Source organism: Ixodes scapularis, unplaced genomic scaffold, assembly GCF_016920785.2.
Source record: "Ixodes scapularis isolate PalLabHiFi unplaced genomic scaffold, ASM1692078v2 PGA_scaffold3__209_contigs__length_174095766, whole genome shotgun sequence".
Lineage (NCBI taxonomy): Eukaryota > Metazoa > Arthropoda > Arachnida > Ixodida > Ixodidae > Ixodes > Ixodes scapularis.
The window spans coordinates 159,235,526-159,259,553 of record NW_024609868.1 but is presented as its reverse complement, the minus strand read 5'-3'; the positions used below and the strand labels follow the sequence as shown (position 1 = coordinate 159,259,553).

The 24,028-nt window shown below is 48.4% G+C and overlaps 1 protein-coding gene across 1 annotated transcript; it reads right to left on the bottom strand.

Annotated features, from left to right (window-relative positions):
* Positions 1–2,926: 2,926 nt before the first annotated feature.
* LOC8023395 lies at positions 2,927–23,739 on the bottom strand. Its single transcript, XM_029983712.3, has 4 exons — positions 23,602–23,739; positions 23,456–23,515; positions 4,917–5,321; positions 2,927–3,184 (listed from the first exon to the last, which is right to left on the bottom strand). Exons 2-4 carry the CDS (start codon positions 23,499–23,501, stop codon positions 2,973–2,975), a joined length of 663 nt encoding a protein of 220 aa, XP_029839572.2. The 5' UTR covers positions 23,502–23,515; positions 23,602–23,739; the 3' UTR covers positions 2,927–2,972.
* Between the last annotated feature and the right edge of the window lie 289 nt (positions 23,740–24,028).

Sequence of the window (24,028 nt, the reverse complement as noted above, 5' to 3'; positions counted from 1 at the left end):
CTGAACTGAAATGGATGTGGGACCACTTTTCTGGTAATGAGCCACTGCAGACTGTTGCCACAAAGCGGCGTGAGCTGGGTAGGTAGCACGCTCGATGAAATGTCCCTACAGCTTGCAATTCGCGTAACGAGTGTGGATGAAACGTTTGTGTTGACGAAACGTGCGACAGACCAGCGGGATCAATACCATCTGCTACACCTGTGCTCCGTGAAAGTGCATGTCTACGCCGGAGCAATTTCGGAAGCAGCACAGCATCACATAAAGCATGGCAAAAGAACTACCAGCTTGAAGGCAGCTCTTCGGTGCGCCGCACACCTGTGCTCCGTCAAAGTGCACGTCTACGCCGGAGCAATTTCGGAAGCAGCACAGCATCACATAAAGCATGGCAAAAGAACTACCAGCTTCAAGGCAGCTTTCCGGTGCGCCGCACAACCAAAGTGAGCCCTCGGTCATTTGACCGAAGCTGAACCACGATTGCACACCGCCAAGCACGACTAACGCAATTTCCGTCGCTAAACTGTATATCCAAATATATTGCACACGCTTCACTGCAAACCTCGAAGATTCCGATGGTCAACGAGAGAGCAGAAACGTCGCCTAAAATTTTATCCTAGCAGTATCCGAATCAATCCGAGTTCCGAGCAAGGTAGGTCAGATTGTTTCTTCCGTGGCAATATCCCGGTCGTTCACCAGCGAAATGCACACGGTCACCAGCGAAATGCACACGGTAACCAGCGAAATGCACACCGTTCCTCCGTATTTTCACGTTATACGTACGTCAAACACCACGCTGAACTCTGAACTCGCTTTCGGCCAGCCTCATATGACGGCTTCCGCGTCTGAAATCAACTCGCCGAAACGAACGACAACCAACAAAGTATTCGACAAGCTCCGGCCCAGCTGGGGCCAGCCGCCGCATGGGCGCTGCCATCTTTCCTGTGACGTCACGCATTTGGTTCGGTCATGTGACGAGTGGTCAAATTTGCGTACAATGGCAGCCGCCTTATGGGCGTCACTTTCGAGTGCAGACCGGAACCCCGGTTTATCGCTCTAAGCCCCTCTACCTCGTTCCCTATACTTCCCAACGAATGGCCAAACTCTCTACATATACGGCTCTGATGAATCGATGCCAACGGCCGTTGCCTTTATAACGGGCGGTAGCTTGCGCCACCTAACTTAACCCCCCCCCCCCCTAAAACAATTTTGTTTCGTTTTTGTATGCCAATTTTTTCCCCTTTGCATTTCTGTAACTCCCTCCAGGCAGTGTGGAATGTCGCTAGAATGACATGTGGGGGATTCAAGGAAAAAGCTAGAAAGCCTTATCCTTCGATCGCCTTCACACGCCGGCGACGGAGGTGCCAATTTTCCTCTGGTCAAACCCTGTCGGCGTTACTCCAGCACTGAACCCACTGAGATACAGGGTCGAAATCTAGGGGCAAGCCACGCGGGAGGGAGTCCCAATTTTTCCCTGTCATGGCTGCCCCTCAGCTGTGCCAATTAATTTTTCTCCATTAATTGTTTTCTAGATAATTTCCACCGATCATCTAACATTATTCAAGACAACGTAATATGTTAACTTTTTGTTCTTCCGTCCTCGCCAGCGAAACCCAACCCGCTGAGAAATTCTTTACCCATTCAGGGTGGGCAGGCCAGAGCCCTGTGCAGATCAGAAGCATATTTTTAGAGTCTTACAGCTATGGCATACGGAACATTATGTACCTAAGTGCGAAAGCAACTCAAGCATGTCAAAAGCACGCATGTTTGCTTCAAACACAGACAGTTTTATATTACCAGTGTGGCAGGATCATCATACAAAAACGAAACATTCCTCAGAATGTCGTCTGACACCCTTAGGGTGTGTTAAGTAACGAAAAATTTTGTTAGAAATAAGTAAGATTTGTTTTAGAAACGTATCTTTCTGCAGTTGCGTCGGCATTTTTTTTTATCTGCCTATGTTCGTGTCTGCAATTTTGGGCGTATTCGGCCCCCACGCGCGGGGGGCTTCGAGCAGCCGCGGGGCTGGGTGGAGAGGAGTCGGACCCCGGTCGTTAACGAATGTCTCGGGTTTCGAGAGGCGGTGCGGGGAGAACACGTGCTTGGAGCTGCTTGCGGCTTTTAACCGAGTGTGCCTGCATATAGAGGGTTTCACCGCTTAGTGTAAAATTGTCGCTTTTTGCCCGATGCAATAATTTAGCTCTTGTCGCCAGCCAGACTGAGAAAATTGCAGAGACCGAGTCTACAAGGAATTTGGATTTGGCGGTTGGAGCGTCAGGCTGACAGCTCGCCGGCCATTGGACGACAGTGTACCACGTGGGAGTGGTGAAATTTGAAGTGATTGGTCCATCTCTGGAGGGAAAGGAGGCCCCTGTGAGTCTACAAAGGGGCTGCCGAGAGGATTATCGAGGATTCGGCTTTTGAGATCAGGAATATTCGGCTCTTGAGACTGGGGACTAAAGTATGGGTTCTCATTTCGGAAGTTTTGTATATTACGGTTGACTTGTCGGTTTGTTTTAAAATCAACGTGGCCACACTGGCCATTATATACCTACCAACGTTGTAATGTGTCCAGCAAGATCGAACAACTTTTAGTTTTTTTGTTGTTTTTTTTTCTTATTCGACTTCCCGGGGTACTTGCATCGCGCGAACATCATCATCGGTCGTCACCATCCTGACCGGCCCCCTCTCCCCACGGAAAGCTGACTGGGTGCCTTTTAGCCCTGGAACAAGCTAATTTACACTTTTAGGGGATTAAAAATGTTTAACTATGTGGCATCTCCCAGGGTAATGCATACAGAATTGCAAGCAGAGCATCACGCCACCGCTGTTGTCCTTGCTCGTGTGAGCGCGTACGTACAACTGCCGAAGCACTATTGAGCTCGTAATCGCACTCACGGGTGCCAGCCGCACTACTCACGCTACTTCCGAAGACGTTATTGTTGACATTTTATTGAACAATTTTCGCGAGCCACGCTTCATGCCCCTGGGAACGGTGCCATCGCCAAAGCATCGTTGAAAGCCTCCTTGAACTTGCCTTGAAGAACATTAACGAGAGACAGGCGAGAGATCTGGGCGATGCGCCCCTCCAGTGTGCGTTGCCTGAGTGGGTTCAGATTAATCCGCCGGTCCTGGGTTACTTTGAACTTGAGGTCGGGAGCACGCAGAGTTTTTAGAGTAGCGTGACCACCTGAAAAATGGACGGCAAGGCAAAAATATTACTTAAATGTGTGTTTAAATAAAAGCTAGAATATCGGGGGGCTTTGCTTTCACTCAAACTATGGGCATCTGGCACGCTCGAAAAAACAACGCGAAATTAATTTACGTCCCGTGGATACAGCTTATGAAACAATAATCTGAGTAGCACGCCAAGCTGTTTTCGACCCCCAAGTTAATCAAAGAATTGAATATTTATATGATTAAATCTTCAAGCAGCTTTGTTCCTAGCTTCATTAAAGTGATATTTTTACTCCGTGTATTCCTGATTTCTAAATTCGACTGTTGATTATGGCTTGCATCATCACTAGGTCTACCGAATACACAGATTTCACATTGATGTGATATATGTGAACACGCCCAACAACGTGCCGCGTCCGCTTACTACGTCAAGCTATTTTTATGGATTACATATAGTGTTATATTCAAATCATTGAAACATAAAACGTATGAACCAACACATGACTGTGACGTCACACCTCTGTGATATCGTCGCGGTCGTCACAGCGCTTTCGCAGACGTTTCGCCTCACACTTACCAGGTGTGAACGAACGTAATCCGCGAGTTTGTTCGTAACGTAAATTGGCGTAAATATGTAATCACGATTTTTGGTTGCCCTTATCATCTTGGCGAACCGTGTATTCTCGTGTTATTACATGTCCTCTCCCAAGAGTTGTGTTTTTTTTTCCTTTTTTGCCCCAAGAACGTGAATAATTGATTGTGTTTATTCATGGTAGCTCGGTATCAAAGAGAACAAAAACTCCCGCTGCTCACAAGGACTTTATGAGCTCAAACAATGCCGGACCCTAGGCCAGAACGCCGAGGTCTGATTGGACTAATTAGTGGGTTCACGCGAAGCTAGCTGCCTTGGTCTCTACTCAAACTTCGAACGGGTTCGATTGCCAAACGTCGGCGACCAGCCATCTGCGTTTGCGTTCGAACGTGTTCGCAGAGTAAGTAGAGACGAATGTAGCTAGGTTCACGTCTAGAAACCAATCCTTTTAGTCAGAGCTCGGCATTTCGGCATCTTCGCGCGCTCTTGTCTTCTCTTCTCCCCCTGTCTCTCGGTGCACACTCATAGCGGATAAAACAGACTATATTGTGTACGGGCCACGCCAGACCTCTCTAAGCTGCTTGAGCGAGCGCGTGGTTGTACCAAGCATCTCATTCGCAAGTGTCTTTGTGCAGTGAGGCACTTGATACTGTCGCGCGCTTGCTTTGGTAGTTTGACGCTGTTACGCACAGTGAATGTAATATAGCCTTAATGCGTACGCATCTTAGGGTGGTGGCGCACATTGTTTTAACGTTCACTCTTTTTTGCTCTGGAGTGCATGAAACGATCTCACGCCATCTTGCACTCTTAACTTTGGCCCGTTCTTCGCCAACTTTCCGGATCAGGCTTTTCCTTTGTATTTTTCCTGCGATCATTCACGATCGGCACCTGATACTACAAAAGTGAGGTCATACTAATAAAATATGTTTAAGACACTCGAGCATGACCGATTATAGCTTAAACTCTCCACCAGTCGCTGACAATAAATAGCAGCGCAGGAGTGATGTTCAATGTGTGGCGTTACTTGAGTAAGTTGGAATATCCACTGCTCTAGCTCTATGCAAAACGTCACGCCCGCCCTGCCGATAGCCCCCACCACGAGGTTTAAAATGCAGTATAGAAACACGACTTGGAGTAGCACCTTTGCTCTTACCGAATGCGCTGGTGACGTCGATGTAGGCGTTTGCCTTGGAAAGCACAGCCTGGAAAGCAAATTTGACGCGGGATCCGAGCCAGTCAAAACCTCGGGCGGATGCGTCGTAGCTAAGTCGAAGCCCATCCAAGCTCACATAGCAGGAAGTGGTCAGACTAGCGCCTTTCCATGCGGGCTCGTTGCAGTCGCCGCGGCGACGCAGTCTACTCGCCAGTCCGTGCAGTCGTATATTTGTGAGGACGACCCTCAGATCATGGTTCGTGAATCCGGTGGAGGGCACCGTCACGTTGGTGGATGAAACTGGTGCAGGATCTAGGTTGAGGGCACGAACTGCGTTTGGCAAAAGATCGCTGAGCAGGGTGTCCAAGTAGAGGTTCGCTTTTTCGGACGTGCTTGAGAGTGCTCCTGCAAAAGCAAAGGCGAAACATCGCTTATGGTGGAAATACATTACTGCACAACACAAACTCGAAAATAAAATGCAAGAGTATCGATGACACACTTTATATCAACCGTGTCTGATAGCGCTTTACGACATCACTCTCATATGCATAGGCATTTCGGGTCCTTGTTTTGTTGGAGTCCAGCTAGAACCTGCCTGCTTGGTCGTGTTCCCTGGTCAGAACAAAAGCAAAGTCTAAAATAGAACAACGATCCTACCACGAATGACGGGGAAAGGCTCAGAATTGCAAAATTTTACAACTGTTGGATTTTGGTACCTACATAGCAAGTACAAATATAAAAATGAAAGAGGTTTACAACACCCTGTAACGACGAATTGGAGCGTAGCTCTTGAGGAAAAGGAGGGAGGGTACTGGGGGGAAGGGTGTACCCCTCCTCCCTCCTCCCCCTTTCTCACCTCCTCCTCCACTCATCCTTCGACCTCCTCCCCTCCTCTTCCCCTTCTACTCCCTTTTACTCCCGTCCTCTTCGGCGCTAGAGCCGGAAACGGGCGCCTAAGTGTTGCGCAATAAAATATAATGGAAAGTTCCATAATGCAACGGGCGGGTCACGAGTGAAACCCGCGGGTTGCATCTTGGGACTTTTCTTATAATGCAACGCGCGGGACCCTCGTGACATCGCTCGTGACCCCCGTGACGTCACTCGTGACGTCACGAGGGAAACGACACCGTGCCGAAACGTCACAAGGGCCAGGGGTAACCTCACGAGGGTTACGTTTCGGCATGATGCCGAAACGTCACCGCGATGCATTATGGACGTTTCCCATAATGCAACGCGCGGTGCCAAACCGTCGCCCTCGTGACGTCGTCAGTGACCCTCGTGACGTCACGAGTGACTTCACGAGGGTGAAGGGTGACATCACGGCGGTTCCACTCGTTGCATTATGGGAACCTTACCATAATGCTCCGTGTGGTTACGCGGACGCTGACGCCGACGCCGACGCCGACGCCACTCAAGCCGGAAACGGGCGCCTAAGAGCTGTTCTCTAAAATACCGTACACTTTGTGTTGGCGTAATTCAGGTCCATAACTAACGTACAACGACGCATGTCATATAACTTTATTCGTCCCATCATAACTTGGTAAAACGCGAAGGCTACGGTCCCAGTAAGCCAGTCAGCGCTTCGGAGAACAATGTTGTCGAAGCCATGGGCAGGCAAGAGAAAAAAAAAGCTAAATTTGGAGTGGTGGGTAAACCTTTGAGAATGACGAAAGCTACGCCTTGGACGCACAAAAGAGGGTCCATACGAAGAGCAGAATTCCTCCTTTCTGAGAATGTGACTCTCTTAAGCCACGAGCCAAAAGAGTATTTAGATGTGTAATTTAGTGATCACTTTTAGCAGCTAAAATTCTGATTACGCTTTGCGCAAATTAGAGACCCGCGAGTAGCTCTGACGGAGACACGTACGCTCCTAAACGCTTCGATATGAATTATTTTCAAAGGCCCCATAGAGATTTCAATGTTTGCTTCGGATCTGCCATTACAACCATAGTTATGAACGCAGATGTATACGTAAAACTATAGCATGAATAATACGATTCAGGACATAATTCAAACAAACAAAGCATACGCTGGTCAAACTTGTGAACGTCAATATATTTCCTTTCCTGTCCTTCATTTTAGTGACTTTCTCGTGTTACTCCGTTTGGCGCTATAATAACCTGTGTTAGATACACCCCTCAAAGAGATGTTACGAGGCAAAAAATAAGAATGTGGAATATTGCCACGCATGTCGGCTGAGCGAACGCGTGCGTAGCCGAATGGTTACCGCACTTGGTTGTTGCGCGGACGATAGGGGTTTGATTTCGGGGAGCGGAATGTTCTTTTATTTATTCCCTCTAATTGCCGTTCTTTTTTTTTTTAGATCCATTACGTATCGTGCGACGCCAATTCTTTGTTGTTCAAAGAGCATTTGGACGCTGCCTTCCAGAAGACCTTCACCGCGCATGGCTGCGTCGGTTACAACGGTTACGAAAACACTCGACCGCGGAGGCAGGCTCACATGGTTGGCAATAGCTTGGACCGCGGTTGACGTCGCGTTGGTCTCCACCGGCGGCAGAACAGGCTTTCGCAGCGTCAAATGGTTTGCTCTGAGGTCGATGACGGCGCCATGCTCGGAGAGAAAGCCCATTCCGAGGATAACGTCCCTCGCACAGTCTTCCAGAACAACGAACTTCACAGGGCACGTCTCATAGTGCATCTCGACGAGAGCAATACATCTCCCGACTGTTGTAATGAGGTGTCCTCCGGCAGTTGGTATTTGAGGTCCATCCCACGCCGTCATGACTTAATGATGGTGGTGAGAGAGCCTCCCATTCAAGGCTGAATAGTCTGCTCCGGTGTCCACGAGTGCCGATGCGTCGTGGCCGTCGATAATTACGTTTAGGTTGTTGGACACCAATGCAGGGGCGCCGTTGTGATGCCTAGTGTTGGGAGAGCGGCAGCGCCCCGTCGTTCTTGGAGGTACTTCACGTCGTCGATAAACACCGCACCGCCCCGCTCCGTCGGCCCGCCGCTGCACGTCCGCCGAGAAGAAAAGAAGACGACGGTCGGAGCCAGCGGAAAAATCCCACATATTCCCCTGCGAGTTCTTCTCTCAGTAACCCGGTCCATCTCATCGGTCTCTCCTGAAGATAGGATAAATTAACGCCTCTCACCGTTCCGGTCCTGCCAATACCATCATCGACCAAGTGAGCGGCCCGGAAACCTACTTTTTGGACGTTCTTAATCTCTGAGTGTGGCCTCGCCGCACTAAGCCCACCAAAGCTCAGAGCTCTTGGAATGAGAGCCACCTCCGCGCCGGCAGCGCTCCATTTTCGCAGCGCCGCAGCGAGCGTCCCGGCCTGAACTACAACCACGATGGATTCGTCAACGCCAGAAACCTGCCTAACTGACATGGAAACTACCACAGCAGGAGATTCCACCAATACCCGTAGCGACGGCTGGTACACAGCCTACTACCGCGGGCACAAGTTGAGAGCGATTCCAACCGCTGAAGTGGATCTCACCACCGGCAATCCCCTACAGCCCAGCCCACCGATACCCCGTCCACAGAAAAAACCTCAGCGCCTACCCCCGCTGCCGAGGGGAGAATTCAAAGTCGTCATGCGCCCGCGAGACGGCCTCAACCTCTCCAATTGGAAACCGTACCAGGTTGCCCAACACATCATCACGGAGGCTAAGATCACCATCGAGGAACTACACGCTGCAACCAAACTCCAACTCAATCACGACCGCAACATCGTGATAGTAAGCACGGCCCACATAGAGGTCGTTCAAGCCATCACCCAGATCCACCACCTACGACTTGGCGGGAAGGACTACCCAACATACACGTATGTGGCCTCCCCGGACAACTCCATCAAAGGGGTAGTCCACGACATCGAACCGGGTTCCAGCCCCGAAAAACTCCTCCATCACCTAGAGGCCCCAGGATACAGGATCCTGCATGCCCGTCTGCTGGGCAACACTGGCACGGCCCTCGTCACGTTTGAGGGACGGAAGATCCCCCCGTACGTCCAGTACCAGAGCGCGCTTCAGCGCTGCTTCCCCTACCGGCCCATCAGACAGGTTTGCACTAAATGTCTGGTGGCGGGGCATCGGGCCGACGTCTGCCCCACGCCGCACATAAAAATATGCCTCAAGTGTGCAGTACCCAACCCCCCAACCGACCATGTGTGCGCCCCGAAGTGCACCCAGTGCCGCGGCGACCATCCCACCAATGATACAAGCTGTCCGCAGCGGTTTGCCAAACCCCGAGCAACTCAGCGCGTCAGCCGCCCAAGTAGGAGGGGAGGACACGGCAACACAGGCCGTGACCGCAGCAACAACAGGCGACAACAGAACCAGACCCGCTCCCAATCCCGCCCGGCCTCTCGCCCAAATTCCCGTCCTGGCCAGCAACCTCGGGGAAACCTGCCCGGCCCAAACAGACACCGGCGGGAGCATCCGCCAAGCAGGAAGCCACCAGTGGCCAGGCTCTTCAATCGGACAACACCCGGACGGAGCCCTACACCGACACGCAGCAGGTGAGCTGGGCGACGCGGCTCACCGGGTCTCAGACCTTGCCCCCAACCACCAACCCATTACCCCCCCCCCCCCTCCCGCGGCACCCACAACAATCTCCCTAGCTGATACGCGGCAAGAGAGGGTAGAAAATCTCCTCCTCCAAATCATGGAGCGCCTCACTCGCATGGAGGGGCGCATTACTGCGCAGGAGCGGCGAGACACTGATCCTGCTGCCCCCGTTACTACGAGTATCCCTTCCGCAGAAACAATCTGCCACACCCTTAAAGAGGTTACAGATAACATCCGCGCCCACAACCAAAAATTCGACCAAATCCAGGCCGACATTCATGACTTAAAACAAGCCAAGCGGGATTTCTACACCACCCGCAAAAATAGGCGGATAGAAACACGCTGCCAACCATACCCCCCACTATCCCTGCCTCACGATGACGGCACGACGCCCACCGAGTTGTAACCCAACTCGGGTGTGGCAATGGAACTGTCGAGGGTACCGCAGGAAACGCGCTGCTCTTGCGCAGCACATTGCCCATCAGAAATTCCCTCCAGAAGTACTTGCCCTGCAGGAAACTGGTATCATCCCCACCCTAGCAGGCTACCAAGCCTTTACCTCCCCAGACCATCCGCAGGTGGCCACGCTAATTGCTAACCACATTACGGCTAAGCAACACACCATTGCGGGGACCTCAATTGGACACGTTCTAGTTGAACTCCTCCCCACGCGCAGGCATTCCCCCAGTCTTTTCGTACTTAATATATACAGCCCTCCTAGTCACCGTAAAGACGCATTTGAACGCATATTCTCGAGTGATTTAACCTTATCCCAACAAAATCTTCTCATTGTTGGCGACTTCAACGCCCCACATCAGGCTTGGGGCTATCCCAAGGCCACGGCCAAGGGAAATCGGCTATACGAAACGATATGTCAACATCAGCTCACCACCCTTACCGATCCCACTTGCCCGACGCGAACAGGCAACAGCATCACAAGGGACACTTGTCCCGATCTCGCCTTCGTAAAATTCACCCCTCACGCGGAATGGACCAACACAGAGGAAACCCTCGGGAGTGATCATTCCATAATTGAAATTGAAATCGCTCTCAATTCGCAAAGAAAAGCCCTTCGGAAGCAGGCGCTTACTGACTGGGACGCCTTCCGAAAAGCGCGAAAGGACAAAAACTCCCCCTCACCTCCAGACTTCGAATCTTGGCTCCAGCAACTATGCGTGGACGCTAAAGAACCCACAAAATTACTTACCCTCACCCCAGATACCCCAGCAGTAGATCCATACCTTCTCCATCTCTGGGAGGCCAGGCGAGGCCTCCTTAAACGATGGCGCCGCCAAAGGCTTAACCGCAAACTTAAATTAAAAATTGCTACACTGACAGAGGAGGCGTTCCAATATGCCTCCAAATTAGCGCAGTCTAACTGGCACCAGGTATGTGACAGGTTTCAGGGCACGTTGAGCACCGCGCGCACGTGGTCCTTCCTGCGGCACCTGCTCGATCCCACCAAAGGCAAACGGCACTCAAGCCAGACGCTCCGAAAAATAATCCACGATCACCCGGGCACGAATGCTGATATACTTCGGGACCTCACCGAGAGATACATTGGCCCAACGATCAACACAGACTACCCCAACTACAGGGGGTCCGCCAATCCCGACCTGGACAGACCTTTCACGACAACGGAGATCACCCATGCTGTGCTTACCCTCACGAGAAACACGGCCCCTGGTAAAGATGGAATCCAGAACCGCCTCCTTCGCAAATTCGATCCTGACTCTCTCGAAGACCTCACCACGTACTTCAACCAGATCTGGGAAACCCACAAACTCCCGGAAGACTGGAAACATGCTGAGATTGTTCTAATCCCAAAGCCCGGCAAACCACCCAGCCTGAACAACCTACGGCCTATCTCCCTTACATCATGTCTCGGGAAACTGTTCGAGCACGTTGTGCTTAACCGTCTGCAGCCCTTCGTCGAAGACACAGAAGCCTTCCCACACACCATGTTTGGATTCAGAGCCCACCTGTCCGCTCAAGACGTGCTTCTACAACTCAAAGAAGACCTCATAGATAATATATCCTCCTGCAGCACCCAAGCTCTCCTCGCTCTAGACATTAAAGGAGCTTTCGATAGCGTCAGCCAGACCCTAATTCTTCAGAACCTAGCCTCCACAGACTGCGGAGAGAAGACTTACAACTACATATGTAACTTCCTTCGCAACCGCACAGCGACCATTGGCATAGATTCCATCCGAACGGACCCTCTACCCGTCCCCAACAAGGGCACCCCACAGGGCTCCGTTCTCTCCCCCACACTTTTCAATCTGGCCATGCGCAAGCTGCCCGAACAGTTGGAGGAAATCCCGCCCATCAGACACACCCTATACGCAGACGATCTCACCATTTGGACCACCTCGGGGTTGGAGGGCTCCATACAAGACGCACTACAAACCGCGGTAGACACCGTCCAACGATATCTTACTTCGGGCAACTTGCAATGCTCGGCCGAGAAATCAGAGCTACTCCTCCTGCATCGCCGAAACAAGCGGCACCCCGACCAGAATAGCAATATCGAACTCTACCTCGATGGCAGCATCCCCATCCCGACGGTGCCAAGGCTCCGGGTACTTGGCCTCCATCTGCAGGCAGACGGTAGGGCAAACTACACCATACAAACCCTCCAAAAAACAGTCACCCAAATCATGCGCATGGTGGGACGCATCACAAACCGCAAACACGGGCTCAAGGAGACCGACGTGATCCAGCTCACCCAGGCTCTCATCACCAGCCGCATCACCTATTCCATCCCATACCTCAACTTAAACCAGGGTGAGAAGAACAGAATAAATATCCTTATCCGCAAAGCCTTCAAGATTGCTCTGGGCCTGCCACTTTACGCCGCCACAGATAAGCTCCTAGCCATGGGCGTACATAACACCCTTCAAGAGCTCGTACAAGCACACCTAGCCAGCCAGCAAGAACGGCTCGCCCTCACCCCCACCGGCCGCACAGTCCTCCAGAACTTACACTTCCCGATACCCAGCTCGGTGCGGAACACGGTTCGCCTACCAACGGCCATACGAGACCACATTCAAGTGGCCCCGATCCCCAAGAACATGCATCCCATCCTTCACTCCGGCCGCCGCATTGCCCGAGCTCGGGCCCTCCAACACAAATATAGCAGCAAGGCAGACACCCGTTTTACTGACGCTGCCATGTACTCGGATCAACCAGCGGCCGCAGTCAGCGTGATAGACCACGATCTCAAGACGGTAGTTACGGCCTCCATCCGCACTATCAATCCAGTGGAGGCAGAAGAAATGGCCATCGCCCTGGCAATCGCCTCCGGCAAGGAATACCTCAATATCCTCTCCGATTCCCAAACCGCCCTGCGACGATTCCGAGCGGGCAGGATCTCACCATGCGCTCTGCGCATCTTAACAGACCTCAAAACCCCGCTTCCAGAAACGAAGCTCATCTGGACTCCTGGCCATGAATCTGTAGATGGAAATCGGCAAGCCCATGCCGTAGCCCGAGCCTGTACACACCGGGTGCCACAAACAGAGGACCACAACACAATTCTCAAATTTATTCCCGTACCCAACCAATACTCTGAAATCCTCATTCATCAACGAGGCGAGAGATTTAGATACCCCCCTCCACATCGGAGCCTAACGCGGGAAGAGGCCGTGATCTGGCGCCAACTCCAATCCCACACCTACAGACACCTCGCCCTCCTCCACAAGTTTTATCCCACCATGTACCCTGCTAGCTGCCCACATTGCTCAGGGTACCCCTCCTTATACCACGTCACGTGGGCCTGCCGATCCCACCCATCCCTTCCCCCATCTCCTCCCCTTCCCCGGAGACTTGGGAAGCTGCGTTGCTCAGCTCGCACCCGGACGACCAGCGTAGTCTGGTTGAGCGGGCCAAGGCAGCAGCGGCCAGCACTGGAGCCCTGGACTAGGGGCCCCACCCATCTTCGGATATTTCCATATTCAAATAAAAGTTTGCATCATCATCATCATCACGTCGTCCGTCCACGGCAACTTCACCTCCGGGAGTTGCCGCGTTGAGTTTTTCGGGCAGGAAATGGGAGACAGGCTGTCACGGCGTGACCGATGGAAAGGCGATGCGGAACGTCGGGGGAATGGAGACCTTGAAGCTCGTGGTGCTGTCGGCGCTGGTGACGGAGGGTGACGGAGATATTCCTCGATGTCACGAGGGCGTTCGCCGTGTCTTGGGCAAGGGTCATTCGGTGCAAAACCTCGGAGGCGCATTTGTCGGTACGGGCAGCACCGGTAGACGGGAGCGGCCTCGCCGCAGTGATAACATAACGGTTGTCGATCGGCCGTGCGCCACACATCCGTCTTCCTAGGCTCTAGTTGTTCGGTGCGGACGAGCTGGGGCTGCCCTTCCCGACGTTGGAAAGTATGCGCCTCTATTTTAATGCACTTGTGCCCCAAAATAAAGTGGAGAAAGGTTAGCGTGGAATTCATCGATGTCGGCGAAACAGCGTGATTGAGCGCTGGGGTGAAACTAACCCCGGCTTGCCACGCGCGCCTTTTGTAGCCGTGTACGCTTCTGGCACATTCGGCCTAGAACGTTCAGCGAGTAGAATATTCGTAACTCGATCAGACGAAAAAGTTCTCGAATTTGCGAGAACGCCACTTAGAAAGAATAAATAAAGAAACATTCCGCTCCCTGGAATTGAACCCCTCACGTCCGCGCAACAGCCAAGTGCGGTAACCATTCGGCTACGCACGCGCTCGCTCAGCGACGCGCGTGGCATTATCCTTGATCAGCAATCTTTGAGATCTATGTACAGCGTGTCACAAAAGAAAATTTAAACGGTCGTTTTTACCGCAAAAATAAACTAGGCGTCGCGGCACGCTGATTCTCCGCCCAAAGGTAGCGCTAGAGATCACAACCAGATGCCAAATTTTCAGCCCGATCCGATGCCTTAATAAAAAGTTATAAGTGATTTTCTGAAAATTGCAATGAGAAAATGGCGGCCGACGGAGTTTTCGAATACATGGCGCTCTATGGCACCAGAAACCGAAAACGGGCGAAAGTGGGCTCAATTTTCCTATTGAAATTTTCAGAAAATAACATAACTTTTGATGAAGTTATCGGATCGGGCTGAAACTTTGGCACCTGGTTGCTGTCTGGTTGTAACTTCTAGCGCTACCTTTGGGCGGAGAATCAGTGTTCGGCGATGCCTAGTTTATTTTTGCGGTAAAAAAACCCTGTAAACTCTTTTTTTTTTTTTGTGACACACTTTACTTATACTTGTAAGGTAATAAAATTATTTTTGCTTTTCTTATGCAGTCCATTAAATTTTGATTGTTCATATAACTTCGAAGAGGAATACGTTTTGATTACAGCCCATTACTGTTAAAGAAATATCTCATTTACAACTTTCTTTATCCAGCAGAATGAGCCCTTGCGTGGGTTCTGAAGTTGTGATGCACAGTTAACTAGCTCTTGAAGTGCTTCCAAACTTGGTAAATCAATGCCGCATAGAATAATAAAACCCTTCACACAGCCTCCTCTCCCTTCATGAAGCGTCATCAGAGTCGGATCGCGCTAACTCGATTATTGGACCCAAGCCCGACCTTCGACGCCCTGATTGGACACGAGCCCCAGACGAACACTGGCACAGCACTCGTGCCCAATCTCAGGCCTCGATCGATCTGACTGTGATGACGCGTGCGGATTCCTTCTGTCTAGGACCTTAGGAAGTGTTGGTCAGATGTGGTATAAAATACGTTTTCAAGGAGGTTTTGACGAGCGTGTTGGAATAGATGTAGCAGTAAGAAAGCACAAAACAAACAGAAGGACGAAAACAGACATGTACAAGTTTTCATGTTACAACAACATATATTTGACGCCAGCGAACTCTGCACCGACATACGTCGGTGGGGAAGGAGGGAGGAAGCGAGAGGGAGAAAAAAAGGGGGAGAAGGGGGCGAGATGGAGGAGAACGGGGGAGAAGGGGAGGTAGCATATTCGCATACGGAAACAAATTTGACGACCGAAGGCTGATAGAAGGGCGATCTTGTTGTTCAGGGTGGTGCAAGTGGGGTCCGGGGAAACGCCAGCCTCACAAACACGAGTTCTGGCTCAGTCAACGTGAGGAATGGGGATGCCATATTTCTCTTGGTCGTCGTCATCCTATAGGCGTCAATTATCTCTCTCTCGTAGCGCTCCCGGTGGCCCCCGACAACGTTTGTCTCGTTAGACAGTGAGTGCATGCCTGGCAATCTCTGCTTCGCAGGTCCCCCAGCAGGTCGCTGCTACTTTTTCTTAATGTCATTTACGAAAACAGTTTTTAATGGGCATATGAGTCCAATATATGTTGAGTCAGAACATACTAAGCTAATATTTGAACACAATTAAAAATAAAGTGCTTGTAAAATAACTCCTTAAATCCGTCACTCCATGTTTCCACCCCTAGCTTTCATATAAGAGAAACGTACTACCCGTGTATTCCAGCAAATAACGTTATAATAATACAGTGTTTAGTGGGTTGTATAAGAGCATAAACGTATTTCAGCATATTATGTAGTAAGATAAGAAAAGTAAATATGAGCCAGAAAGCACTTCCCAGCGTGAACAAGTGAAGTTACAAGCATATATAAAGTAAACAATTTTGTGCAATTTAAAAGCTACACCAACAGAGCGACACTTGCACCCAAATTGATATAAAGTATCTAGGAAAGGTATTTTGCGGTATTGTTCAACCCACAGCTATGCCAAATGTGCGCATAAACGCGTTCGAAAGAGAAAAAAAGAAAAATATGAAGACACGAGCGTCACTCGATAAGCTAGAAACATCTAACTTAATCATGCTGGCTTGCTTTTAAAGATATCTGACGTTTTTAGCACACGGGTTACGCATTTTCTAAGTATAGGGTCCTTACTACTTTTTTCTACAATTTCAGTGTGAAGACGCTTGAACAATTTTCACATTCTTGAATGCCATTTCAAATTTTACTCCACGCGATTACCTGTAAGCAATTTGAGAACGACGCAGTCCCCAAATAAGGTCCGAATACAAGGTATAAGGCCCTCGGCTGTCTCCTGGTACTATGGAAAATTCCTCAAAATGAGGCCTTTTTGGGAAAACCGGTCTAGGGGAAGTAGGAATGGTTCGGCCGTTTTCGAGCATTCACTCATCATTTCAAATTCGGGCATGCCCGCCTCGCCTTGACATTGTTTTAGATCAAACTCGTGACAAAATATGACATGCATGAGTTCTTAACATCAGAAGTATAAAATTTAAGGCCCTCAACCCTGATCTGTTGCAACGGCATATCCTCTAACATAAGCCATCTTTGAGAAAACGTGCCTCAAAATCGGAATGGTTCGGCTGGTGTTAGGTATTCGTTCATCATTTCAAACTTAGGCTCCTGTTTCTCGTCTGGAAACTTTTAAAGATTGACCGAGTTCTCAGCTTGTAAATAAATATAAAAATGGAAGGCCCTCGACTAAAAGCTGCTTGTATGGCAAATACCCAAAATTAGCCATCTTTGAGAAAACGTGTCTCAAAGTGGGCGTGGTTCCTGTGCTTTCAGGCATTCCTCCCTTCACCATTTCAAATTTGGGCACCTACGTCTTATCCGAGTTCTTTTTGAGATCGGACCAAGCTCTTAACTGGCGACAAAATATAACATTTAAGGCCGCCGAGTACAAGTCGGTGCCGTTAAGGAACCCTGTTCTTCTGCCCTGTTCAAGGAATGTAATACCAACACGGATATATCAATGTGTACATCTCCCAAATTGTGTTGCTATTTAGCTAGTCAGGTGCGGGATATTGGAATAATTGATTTATTATAACAATTTAGAATGTGCAAAAATATTACTTCTTATACGTTTATTCACTACGGCGCTCCAATTATTGGCAATATTAATACATTTATAAATCATATAAAATTAATTATTCAAAAAAAATTCGAAAACGTTTTGACACTTTCAAATTATCGTAATATTAAACAGCCGTTCTGCTGTTTAATACCCTAAAAATAATTTTGGCAAACAAAAACAAAATGTACTCTGCACATTATTGACTCTCATGGTTCAATGCAGTCGAATGGGAAATCTTGTATTTTGTTGAATTTTTAAACTCAACTGGTTTAAATTCGGCTCTTTCTCAAACTTTTGCGTGAGGTGCCTCCGAATTATATCTTTTACGGGTGTAACACACATCTTAGACATCACCGAATTTGCCATTATGTTTGAAAGGAATTGTATTTAGTGTATACAATAATAAGGAGTTTTTTATACCTATTTAATAAACTCTACACTTCGATTGACTTAGATACTATTCGTAGTGGCAATACGCCAAAAAGATTATTCGACCGAAGAGCCTGCAGTTTGCACGTAATCTTGAAATTTCGGCACAAGAATTACGGTATTCGAATAATGGAGAAGTAGCATGGGCAAAGTGTTTTAAGCCTAACTTTTGGGTTGTATTGCCATGTTTGTATATTAAATACACCGCCTTCTATGGGAGCGCTGCCGCAGCCCGCTAAAACATAGCGCAAGCAAAGATTTCGGGGGATTATGGTGCCGAACATGAATTATAGATATTGCGGTTTGTTTACCAGATAGAGGTTTTTTTTATGTTGTATATTATTTTTGTATGATTTTTTTTTTCTTGATATATATGAGATGTCTTTTGTAGATCGAGAGCTTACAGGCCAGCGGAGAGTCCAGAAAACAAAGAAAATCACAAAGGACCGTACGTGATTAAGGAAAGACTCCCCAACAATCCCTCCCTCATGGGAGAACTTCTATTGAGTAAACGAAACCAAAGATGCAACTGTGGTATTGCTCCTGTGGACAAGCTAAAACACTGAAGCACAGGCGACATTGACTCAGAAGAGTCCGAAGAAGATTCCGACCGGGCCGGTAAATAAAGCACGACGGCCGAGTGTAGCCCACGGTTTGCCACAGGTGCGCGAGATGGGTTCACATGTCCTGTCTGCGGGGGCTCGCAGTTGGGGAAGGGGGGGGGGGGGGACTTCACACAGACAAACACTAGCGCGGTCTGTGGGAGCAGAAGCCATACCGGCATGCTCCCTCCTCCTTTTAATGCAAAGTATCCATTAGCTGCCTCTCTCGCAACCTATCTGCCACAAAATAGGGAGCCTATCGCCACGAAATAAGGAGCTCAACACGAGCCACGCATAGGAAGCGGCAGTACGCACTCTCATATTCGCATCCAGGCTATAAAGCAATCACTAAAAACGTTTAGCCTTTCCACTTAGGTGAAGAGGGAAGACCAGCGAAGCTGTACTATGGCGGGAATGAAGTAATGGACGGCCGCAAGTCGGCAGGCCAGAGTGGAAAGGCTCGAAAGGTTGCGCCATCTATGAGCGGCGGCGGCAAGCGAATAACCGTCAAACACAACACTCTGGACAGCTACCGCCATCTATGAGCGACGGCGGAAACAGAGTTTTGTGTCTACATTTCTTTGCGGGGGACACGATCCTGGGGAAACACGCCCTTGACAGCTCCGCTGTAAAAAGAAAAAAAATTCCAAGTAGCGCGCTACAGTCGCAGTGAAGTCAATGATTGCGTCGTAAACCATTTATAAAACCCAATATTGAGGCACTCGTCGTGTCAGATGAGACGGGACCTCGCAACCGACCACTACCTGCAGAAGAAGAGTTCCTTGAGAGGCAACGGCGTCGTGCAGCTGCCCAGCGACCCCGATACGCAACCAATGATCTCTATGACAATCGCTGGACCGCGCATCCCCGCTCCGCTAGTGCGGCCACCGGATGGCCATCTTGCATCTTGAAAAATCTTGTTTTTGGAGCGTTGCGGAGGCTGACGGCAGCGTGCTAAATACATGCTTTGTACTCGTTCGTCCTCATTTGCTCAAGAAGTTATTCAAAACCCTGTGTAAGCCGTGAGACTTTCTGTTGAAAACTCGTAGAAATATTTGCGGAATATTTAGGCCCAACTCGTCGAATGGAAGTTCCGTCTTTCTCGCGGCGTGATCAAACCTTCCTAGGCACGCCGAAACGCTGCGTGTCTGTGCCTTCGCACGCTTCGATACCGATCAAGAATCGGCGCCGCTGCAAAGTTTTGAAGATGTGTCGCGCGTAGATGTCTTTGCATCATATATCGGCCGCGGAGTTCTGAATCATCCAGCTGTTCCTGCGAGTTGCTATCAATAAAGGCGGGAAAATAATCTGTATGGCTGCTCTTATGCAGTGTTAACCATGGCTATGTTCCAAATCTACTCTAAGGGATCACATGGCAGCACTAATAGAGCAACGCTGTGGGGCAAGAAGTATTTACGAAGGCGAAACTACAAGACGGCGAGAATGGAAATGTTTGAAGCGTGACCCATGTGGTGGAGTGCAATTTGTTGATCAATCACAATTGGGCGAGCCGCGCTCAGGTGTCAAGTGCAATTAAGTAGGTTGATAATGAGCCAGAAGTGATCAATGATGGGCGGTTTTTCGCGGTATTCCGAAAGCCATACAACGACGAAAAAAATGCGTACCTTCCCTTTCTCTTCCGTCGTCACTGGACGCTGGACCAAGCTCGTTTCTGAACTGCGAGTGCCGCAAGTTACAAAAACAGTCGCCGGAGTGAAGTAAAACGCTGCTCCAAAGCCACAAACGGCTTCACGCACGTTGTCTCGCAAAACACATTCGCACGGCGTCGATTCTTGATTGGTATCCAAGGGTGCGAAGCAGGGGCGTACACAGGTAGGGGGGAGGGGGCTTTAGCCCCTCTCCCCACCCCCCCCCCCCCCCCCTCGAAGCTTAGCCGACCCTTTAATATACACATGCATTTTGACTCCCTCTCCGTCTCCGCACCCCAAGTCGTCGACATCCTGGCCAACCTCAGCCCCTCCCGAAAAACATTCCTGGCTACGCCACTGGTGAGGAGATGCAGAGACGCAGCCATTAGGCGTGCCAAGAAAGCTTTAATCACGCCGCGAGATTGATGGAACTTGCTTTCAGCGAGTTTTGCCTTCGTTCCGGCGGCACTGCGCTACCGTAAAAATTTCTAGGTGTTCTTAACAGCAAGTCTCACGGCTAACACAGGGCTTAAAATAACTTCTCAGATGAATGACGACGAACGAGTAAAAAACATGGCTTCAGCACACTGTCGCCAGCCTCAGAAACGCTTCAAAGACGCGTAATTTCGAGATGCGAAATGGCCATCTTGTGGTCAACCTCAGGATGCTGTGACCAAATGGAGATGCGCGATCCAGCAGTTTTCATAAAAATCAGTGTATGCAACGAAGGTGGACGATGAGAAGAAACGGCGACTGCAACACATGCGGGAAGCCCATCGACAACGGCGCTTCTGCGAAACTGCCTCCTTGTAGGTGACGTCTTGATCGTTCACATATGATACATCGCGTATTGTAGACAACTAACGTAGTGGTTTCTGCTACAAATGAAGCATTAATCGACGCAGTCAATTTCCCCTAAATGCTGTACGACGTTAACATGTGCGTGTATGTATACACATTGAATAACACTTGGGCGTCCAGTACAATTTGGTCTTGCATGCGCTTAAAAAAAAAAGGCGCAAGGCAACAAGCACGTACTCTAAGCCAGGTATCCAAAAGAGAGGCTCTGCCTTTCTTTTCCTGTAGGTAGTCGTAATACGAACAAAAGCAAATGATGCCCATGAACCACGTAATTGCAAAGAAGCAGGTGACCACTCTCTGGTTTTAGCTTCTCTACATACGCTCGCAGCTCGCCTCTCGTCGTCCTTATCAGTTACTCACATCACCGGGAAAAGTTTCGGACACGGCTAAGTCGCGTGAAACTAAGGAAGGTTCCAACGAAACGCGCGATACCCCACAACTAATTCTCTCCAAATGCCGCATGAAAGTGGAGCGAAAGACTCGGGTGGGAGCATAACAACAAAAATTACATACGCTTAGAATATCCGTACTCCATTCCTAGATTATTGTTTTGTAGGCGCCGCCATTTTTTTGGCTTGTTCGAAGGGCACACAGTTGGTGATATTCACGATTAGAAATTTCGACTTGCTGAGCTCTGATGCGATGTCAGAAAGCTCGAGCAATATCGTTTCGCTGTAATCGCGGACTGTTTTTGACACTTTTGGAGGACGGAAAATCCTTTGCTTAGATGTTAGGCAAATCTCCATGCAACTGACTCCCTCTCTTGAGCTTGAGCTTAGACAACGAAATGGCGGAATTGTAGTTATACTAAACGTGGCGTTTTTAGTCGATTGAGTAGGAGGTATGAAACCGAGGCTCCGAGGAAACCAAGTCTGCAAGGCTACTCGAGGGAACTGCACAAGCTGTGACGCTGTAGCTCGAGGGACACTGACAGATATCTTGGTAGGTCATATGTCCGATATGTACAAACGTGGCCGCTTTTCCTAATCTGAGAGTCCCGCGATTCAATCGAATTTTTCTCTAAAGTCATAAAGTGGTTTATAAAACAAATATATTTGTAAACATATTTTCTAACGAGCAATTAAATATCGAACAAGCATTAAAAGCCTTTATTGTTTCTGCGGAATGACCCCTTTAATCAGAATATACAATTGGTTCAACAAATGAAGTACATTTTGCTCCACTTGGAGGCTAGTCGATTCGGAAGCCGGTCTCTCATATTGAACGTCGTCCATTGTTTCTATCACGTGAGGCATCCAGCGCGATGAGTCCCGTATTAAAAGCATGAGCTGAAGGATCCACCTATTTTTTGTGCTTTATGATTTATTTTTTATTTGTGTACTATAGCATGGCGTATAAACGACAAGGAACAATTTATAAACACTTAACCCTCAATAAAAAAAATAAAAAAAACGAAGCATAAGCGTGCAATGAATACGACAAATCAAGACGAAAACTTCAAGTAGAGCGTCGTTAAATATAGGCAGTGCTGCTGAAGTTAAAAATATGTTAGTGAGATTACGCGATTCGTTAATGTTGTTATGGGAGAAGGAATATTTAAACAAAGTAGCTATATACAAAGGTCATATGACTGCTTCGAAATGTTTGTTGCTCGTAGACCAGGAGCTTTGTTATTTACTGAGTAGTGACCTAGACAGAGGCACAAATTACCGTAGACCCTTATATAAAGAAACTCGGACCGATATATATCTTGCCGCTTAGATAAATCATGCTGTCATGAAACGATTGCGTGATTTATATTTTGGAAATTGAGGAGATATAATTATAACGTGCAGCTGCGTTGTATTTTTACCGTGTGCCATTGTTGTGTTACGTTCACTTCCCTACGCCGGGACATTTCTTAAGATCTCTGATAGCAGATGTTCTTTTTTTTTTTTGCTGCAGTTGATTGGACTGCGATGGGAGCAGGTTTTCATTGGTATCTTAGCGGTCTTCGGCTTACACCTTGCCCAAACGTACTTGTGACTCACTTGGGTCGTTTAAAACGTTTTACAGCGGAAATATACGAGCAAAATTAAATATCTAGCAGTTTATTGTAATTCTTTTTTATATTTTACCGCAAACTTTACGTAAGATGTGACATACTTGATTTTTCCGTATGTGGCAACATTTTTGTTTAGCGACTTTGAAAAATATTTAAATTACCCCCTTGGTGTATTTCTGAAATTTACGGAAGGTGACACCGTGGTAATAGCGTTTCGTTTGAATATACATTGACGGAGTAAAAATTAGCGTCGAATCTCGATGATGATGTTAACGTAGTCCAGCTTTTGTTCAATCATGTGTTACTAATAAACGAAAAAAAATGTAAAGCAGGTTATGCTTTAGTTTGGTGAGGTACGTTACTTGTACGTTTATTCACTTTGATGAGCTCATCGCAACTGTAACAGGACAAGAACCACGCGCCAAGTTTTTGAGAATATATATGTACCTGCTTCGTTCATTTGAGATAAAAAAAAAGTTTTATTATTACTAAATTATCCGAACCTTTGAAGCAGCTCGAAGGAAGCTCTATTTCATTCACCGATCACTCAAAAATGTTTTCAGATGTCTAAATGTTACATTGTTTGGTATACTCATACCGAATATCTAATGAATAAAACTATTTGCTTACCCTTCAGAAAAAGGCTAAGAAAAATGATCTTCGTAAATAGAACCATTGTGGTATGACACTCTGAAAGAAACAAAAATTAACAAATTATATATGTTCAACGCACACAATTTTGCCACTATGAATCGAATTGTGAAAAACGATCTCACCAAATATAATTCAAGATATTTTTCTTTCAATCCTTATTTTGTGAATACAAGCATTAGTATTATTATTTAGATGTTTTACAATTGTGCTCGAAAACAAGCACGAAGTATAGAAAAAACACTCGGCAACAAAACTACCTACCAACTTGCAGCAGTCCCGGCCAAACAGTGGAGCTTTATATATACACGAACCAGTGAAATCAAGACAAGTGCAGGAGTGTTATCTAGTGTTGACGTTAGTATATTTCGATTGTGACCAGCAGATGGAAACCTTCCGCACTTTCTTGCGGAACTGCCGAATAACTACTGCAGATTGCTTGTTTTCGTAAGCAAGCCGTTGAGTTCTGATATTTTACAGAGATAGCTTTTATGTCCTCTTCCCACCACTGGAAATGACGTTCCTTGTTGATGCAGTCGTAGCAGTCGCAGT

Bases quoted from the DNA above. Each gene is read 5' to 3' on its own strand.
- LOC8023395 (XM_029983712.3), bottom strand. From the start codon at position 23,501: ATGGTTCTATTTACGAAGATCATTTTTCTTAGCCTTTTTCTGAAGG. The intron at 5,322-23,455 runs GTAAGCAAATAG...TTGCTTTTGCAG, and splicing joins TCTTAGCCTTTTTCTGAAGG to GAGCACTCTCAAGCACGTCC. The intron at 3,185-4,916 runs GTAAGAGCAAAG...TCCATTTTTCAG, and splicing joins CGACGTCACCAGCGCATTCG to GTGGTCACGCTACTCTAAAA.